Genomic DNA, 6,749 nt, shown 5'->3' with positions numbered 1-6,749 from the left:
AGAGCTCTCTGTCTATGGAGGGCTCAGTCTTAGCTGACAGGCTGGCAGCATGGATCCTGCCCTCGTCAGGGAGGCTTTGCCTCCATAGACAAGATCCATGTCCACAGAAAGAGCTCAAATCCTAATGCTCCCATGAGCAGGGAAGCAGAGGTGGGTGCAGCTTGCCTCGGCTTTCGTATCATGGGCCTGCTCCTCCCTGCTATTAGGAATGGAATGGTGTGTGTGGTGTTTGTGTGTGGTGTGTGTGTGTGTGTGTGTGGTGTGTGGGTGTGTGGGTATGTGTGTGAGAGAGAGCAGGGATCACAAAATTCTAGAAAACGTTGGCTCAAATGGTAATGAATCTGCCTGCAATGTGGGAGACCAGAGTTTGATCCCTGAGTCAGGAAGATCCCCTGGAGAAGGGAATGGCAATCCGCTCCAGTAGTCTTGCCTGGGAAATCCCATGGACAGAGGAACCTAGCAGGCTACAGTTCATGGGGTTGCGGTCAGATATGACCAAGCAACTAACACTTTCACTTTCAACCAAGAACTTTAAGAAAGTTCTCAAAAACTACAGTAGCCTCTCGTGACATAACTCATCTGTACTAACCAGGCCCCAGGGCCTCCCCATTGGCCCTCATTCTGCTCCTCTCTGGGAGCTCTTGACCACAGAACACCAGAGACACGCACTTCCTACAGCAACAGATGCACCCCATTATAAGCCTACACGGCCTGGAAGCCACTTGGCTCTGTGGTTCCTATAGAAGGAGAAATATCCCTCAGGTCTCCCCAGCCATCCCCTCTGTCCTGGGGACCCTAACTGACCAGACAAGAAGAGGGCCTGCATTTCCCAGCCACTGTTTACTGCAGCCCCAGAGTAAGTCAGCAAAGCTAAAAGGAGGAATTGGGCAGAGGAAGCATGCAGTATACCCCAGCAGGGGCCTCCAACCCAAGTTTTCTCCTCTGTGGATCAACTTTGGGTACCAAGAAAGAACCTCAGACCCTAACTGTCCAATACGAACCCACTGAAAAGAATAAGGTTAAAACTGTCAATGGCCATCATCGTCTGTCTTTTAACAGTACTTTCAAAATCAAGATCTCTAAGAGAGGAAGAATCAACAATGACGCTGGCCACCTTCAAGTCTGAGTCACAAGGTATCATTTTAACTTTATAATTTTACGATGATTTTAAATGACTCGTGGAAGCTTCAGGTCCATCTATGAGATGGTGAGAAGCACAGAATTAGCACGCCGCAGGCCAAAGAGAGTCCTCATGTGATCATTTTAGACTAGGGCAGCCTTCATTAAGGTCAGTGGGCCAAAGCCTTATTTCTAGAACTTGATGTCAAGGCTCAGGGAAGAAAGTTCACCAAAGGGTAAAATGCTTTTAATCATGAGTTAAAATTGAGTTTTGAAAGGGGAGGGAATACTATTTACCACTAGAGTTAGAAAGGATGATAATGGATTACCCATACTCAATTTGTTCCATGACATCTTCTGTGTATGAAATTATATTTATTGTGTACCTACTGTGTACTCGGCAGTGGTATGTCCATCTTCGTATGGACAAAGCTATCCTACCCTCTCAGAATGTAAACTCTAGTGGAAAAGACGAACCATGAACCAGTGGAGGGGACTCGATGTGTGCTGAGCATAAGCTACGGCTCCAACTGCTGAAAATCACGGGAGCCTCTTATCCTAGAATATGCAGTCTCCACCCTGGTCTCTCCAGACATTTAAGGGTGAAGAGTTTACCATTCCACCTCCTATTAATCATTTTTCCTATTTGTTTTCAGCCTTTGTTCCCAGTGAAGAACCCCAAATGGCAGAAAACGGTGAGTCCCACAGAACCTAACCAAAGATTCCTGCTCCCTGCGGAGTGTCTGGGAATGGTGCCCCCTGGGTGAGCGGGTGCCTTGCTGGTCTGGCCAGTGCTGAGTCCTAGAGAAAATCGAGGGAAGTGCTGGGCACACAGTCCACGAACCTGGATGTGCTTCCCTGCCCTTAACTGAAGAGGGGAGATAGAAAGAGGGTCTTGGAGGTGAGAAAGAATGGCCTGGGAACAGCCCAGAAGTCCATCTCTCTCTACCCAAGGTCTGTATAGGGACACCCACATTTCAAGAGAGGCCAGCCAGTCAATTACTAGCTTCTCTGAAGTCTGGGCAGCAGGGCTTAACTGGGATGCATGGGTCCTTCCAGACAGACTCATTCCATGGCACTTTGGCAGGGAATGAATTAGAGCCCTCAAATGGTACCCTTAGAGCCTGATTCCGTTTTTATTAAAGGAGGGGACAGCTGAATCCTCTGAGGGAGAAGGACGGGGGAGCAGGTTGGGTTTTGGTGGCAGAATCCTAACTTGTACACATCGCTCCACCAAAGTCCTACAATTAACCAGACCTAGTCTATGGTTTGGAGGCAGGCATGGCAACCCACTCCGGTATTCCAACCTGGAGAATCCCATGGACAGAGGAGCCTGGCGGGCTACAGTCCATGCGATCGCAAAGAGTGGGACACGACTGAAGTGACTTAGCATGCACACATCCTTTTATTGAATAGAAACAACGGAGGGATGGTGAATTGCTGGGATGGGGGCAGGGAGGAGCAGGGTTACCTGCACAGGAGGCTTATCAAACAAACTCTTTCTCACTCTAGAATCTTCTGGATCTTATTCCATTTCCAGAGAGGAGAGAGCCAGGGTAGGCTAGTGCTGCTCAGACCTTCATGTGCAGAGGCATTCACCCAGGCCTTGTGTTAAAACGGAGACCCTGAGTCCAGGGGCCTGAGGGTCCGCGTTTCTCACAAGCTCCCGGCAGCAGCTCCTACAGGCAGGGTGGAGGAGCAGACAACAGGCCCGAGTTTCACCCTGTGCCCACTTCTCCGAGCCGGCCTGGGGGCAGTCGCCTACTGCTTCTCTCCTCCGTGCCCTGGTTTAGAATATGGGGATCTGCCTGCCCAGCAAACACACAGGACTCCAATATCCACCCCAAATTCTGGAGGCATCCTTCTGTCAGGAAAAAAACAGCTGTTAGAGGCAAGCTATTGACTGGGAGGAGAGGAGTTAAGACTTGTTGGTAATCAGTCCGGGAGAGAGGTCCCACTCCAGGGAGTGCTGTGTGCCCGGCTTCGTCGTGTTGGCGCTGGTCCCCTGAGCCGCCCTGAAGTCCGCTACATGCACGAGGGGCCCAGGGTGCAAAGGGCTGAGTGACCCGCTGGGAAGGCCCTGGGTAACAGGGCCACCACTCGGAAACCTGGCCTGACACCTCCCCCGCCTCCCCAGTCCTCCCATAGGAGAGACTTCGAGGGAAGATAATCCCACTAGAACAAAGGTAGAGGTTGACAGAAATCCCCAAAGGGAAAGTTAATTAGGACTAAAGCTCTTCCTTCTCCTCCTGCCCCAGTTAAGGCTGCGTTACTGAGGATTGACTGGGCTTGTCTTGACATGTAGGCGGGGACGGTTGATGCTGCTGCTAAGTCACTTCAGTCGTGTCCGACTCTGTGTGACCCCATAAACGGCATTAATAAGGTTAATGATTTCGAGGAAACAAATGGCTCTGAACACGGCTGCTCCCAATTCCGGCCTGCCAAGTCCCCTTCTTCCCTGGACAAACACTTACTTCTTTTTCTCCCCCCCTCAAATTAAGTGTCTATTATTCAATAAAGCCTATTAAAAGACAGCACTGACAAATCACAGGGAGCTGCTGAGCTAGCAGGGTCAGAGGCAGGCTCCTCTCCTCCCTGGCCGGCAGGCACGTCCTCAAAGAACCTTGCTCGGGGGCTCTGCACCCGGCCTCCCCAGACTTGTGTTCTATCAGCTCCTCCACTACTTCTCCTGAGGGCTTGCCTGAATCCCCGTGGGTTCTCGTCAGGTTTTCTCAACAAGAAACTTCTCCAGGCCACAGCCCAGGTGGACAGTCTGGGGACGCAGTGTTCTGGAATGTAGCTGGAAGGCCCCCCTGCCTTTGCCAGTTGTGAGCCCCTCAGTGGAGAGGGTGTGTGCTTGGAAGGACTTGGCGGGAAAGAACTACCAGCGTGGGGGTGAAGGGGTACTCTGGCCACACAGGGGCCCCTGCAATGAGGCAGGTTTCCACCAGGAACAAGCCGAGGCTGGGGTGGGAGGTCTGCAGGCAGAGAGGCCCCTGGCCTGATGTCAGGACAGGCAGATCCAGCTGGGTGGAGCTCACCATCCCTCCAGGGGCCCAGAGGAGTCAGCGTTTCCATTACTGAACCAAAGTCCAGAGGCAATGCAGAGATATCGTGTATGGAAATCACAAAGAATGCCCCCTCCACCCCCAGAGACCCAACAGGGACATACATCAGACAGACTCAGTCAACCCAGCGCCACTCCCGGTAGATGTTCAGGGCTTTCTGGATGGCCCAGCAAGCAGGGGCTGGTGTCATCCTGGAGCCAAGACAGAGGCCACCATAACTTCCCCGGGGATCCAATCATCGTGTACGAGCCCTGTCCCCCCAGCTCCGCCTCAGGATCCACACCTTTCCCGGAGCAGGGAATCCAGGCCCAAGTTGTAATTATCCGTTCCTCCATTCAATTTGCACCCCGTCCACACTGGAGGTCTCCAGCCCCTCTCTTGGCCCACCGTCACCAGGCTGTGGTTGACCTTGAGAACAAAGGCATCTGCTATCTCCCAGACACTTTTTTTTTTTTTTTAGCTCACTGGCTTGGGGATTCTCTTTTATGCTTTATTAGCAATTACGAACCATCTACAATTCTGAAGATGGGCAATTTTTGACAAAACTGACAGGAGATGGAAATATTTCTCAGGATTTCCAAGAGAAAATCACACTCAGCATAAATCTCTCTGGGAATAAGATCTAAATTCCTCGCCAGGGCCTACTAGGTCCTCCGTGAGCTGGCCTTGGCCCTCCCAGCTCACCTCACTCTCACTGCCCTCCACACATCCTGCGCCTCCTGCAGTTTGTCAGATGCCTCAACATGCTCCCACTCCCTTCCACCTCAGGGCCTTTGCACCTCCTCTGCCCCCTCCCAGGGATGGTCTTCCCCAGCCATCTGCCTGCTCACTCCCTTGCTTCGTGCAGGACTCACTCAAATGTCACCTTGTCAGATGCACCTTCCCTGACCACCAGAAACACACACTTTCCTAAATCTGCCACTGAGATACCCTTTCATTCCTGTTTTACTAATGTCTCCAAGTCAAATTTTAAGTGGTTTGATGAATTTAAAGTCTTATTGATGACCTATGCATTTGTAGTTAAAAGGTCAAGTGTAAATGCCGTAAATCTGTTTCTCTTTTTGTTTTTGTTTGTTTGTCGTTTTGGCTCCTTTTCCAAATGCCTCTCCTTTGGCCGTGCCTTCCACCATTGAAAGCCACGGAGTTTGATTACAAAGAGAACTTTTGGGATCGTGTATTAAAAGACCCCATTAGCACACTGGAAGGTGATGAAGTCTTCGAAGATGAAGTAAGTTGGGTTAAAAACTGGGAACACTGGCTCTGAACGTTGGGGTAGGGTGGCCCGGGGGCCAGCTGGACACTGCGTCTTGAGCCCCGGGAGTCACAGTGTTGCTCCGCTGTTATCACAGCCCAAGAGAGCTTCTCTTAAAACAGGCTGAAGTGTAAATGACATGTGTTAATCCAAAGAGGGTCAAAAGAAAGCCAAGGATGACACCACAAGGCCCTGCATTCAGTAACATGAATAAAACCCCCCTCAAGATTGCTTTTGAAGGCAGCAAAGTTAAAAACAAAACACACAAGCTACCCAGATACTTATTAATAGATCAGGGCAAACCGCTCTTTGTAGAAACCTTGTGTAAAAATGAAGTTAGACCCTGGAAACATGGACTAGATGTAATTTTCCTGCTAAGCAATGGTGGCTCAGACGGTAAAGAATCTGCCCACGATTCAGGAGATCTGGGTTTGATCCCTGGGTGGGGAAGATCCCCTGGAGAAGAGAATGGCAACCTGCTCCAGTGTTCTTGCCTGGAGAATTCCATGGACAAAGGAGCCTGGTGGGCTACAGTCTATGAGATTGCAAAGAGTCAGACACGACTGAGTGACTAACACACATATACACACCACTTAAAATTCTAGACATTATATATAAAACAAACACAAGGAGCTTTTAAAAGACAGAGAAAAGAAGACAGAAAAGAAGGGACCGTGAGATCCAAGGAATAACATGGAGGTGAGTTTCTGAGTTTTCTGTTTGCTTCATATCCTCCTGAAAAGACCACAATCAGAAACCCCAACAAGCACAGACCAAAGCCCCGCAAAAAGCCTACCATCTCCAACTGAAGGACCAGGCATGGAGCAGCCCAGAAGACGGAAACTTCAGACAACAGCGTCCTCAGTGCAAACCCCGCAACAAACAGCAACGGAACATAGCCCACAGATCTGAGTCCTGCCCCCACACTTTTCAAAGCAGCACAGAACCAGCCCTGGAAGTTTAATGGCGGTCCTTTCCCAGCTGTATCCAATAACTAGAGACACCATGGGAAGTTCCAAAAACTTGAATAGTTTTACATCTACAGAAAGTTTTGTACTGTCTTTACTGCACAAATGTTTTACCTGCTAATGCAGCTTGGTGGCTATAATTTCCTGTGTCAACTTACCTCCAAGGCTTCCAACACCTGTTTACTCAAGTTACATATCCTTTCCACTATAGCTGAGAAATTTTCTCAGGATTGTAGGTACTAACTACAATCACAAAAGTGAGAGCTTGTGTCTCTGAAACTCAAAATTAAGCAGATACATTTTCCTGATCTTAAAAAGGTGGGGGCGGGGGGGGCGGGGTAC

General features: G+C 49.9%; 1 protein-coding gene across 1 annotated transcript in view; it reads left to right on the top strand.

Annotated features, from left to right (window-relative positions):
- ERICH6B (glutamate-rich 6B) overlaps nucleotides 1-6,749 on the top strand; it is a 54,980-nt gene that overhangs the window by 18,219 nt on the left and 30,012 nt on the right. Inside the window, exons 7-9 of the mRNA XM_010854649.1 lie at nucleotides 1,060-1,134; nucleotides 1,776-1,814; nucleotides 5,324-5,415. Of these exons, the coding sequence (XP_010852951.1) occupies nucleotides 1,060-1,134; nucleotides 1,776-1,814; nucleotides 5,324-5,415 (206 nt within the window). The remainder of the gene's footprint in view (nucleotides 1-1,059; nucleotides 1,135-1,775; nucleotides 1,815-5,323; nucleotides 5,416-6,749) is intronic.

Source organism: Bison bison, unplaced genomic scaffold, assembly GCF_000754665.1.
Source record: "Bison bison bison isolate TAMUID 2011002044 unplaced genomic scaffold, Bison_UMD1.0 scf7180017864345, whole genome shotgun sequence".
Classification (NCBI taxonomy): Eukaryota; Metazoa; Chordata; class Mammalia; order Artiodactyla; family Bovidae; genus Bison; species Bison bison.
This window is presented reverse-complemented; position numbering and strand designations above follow the sequence as displayed.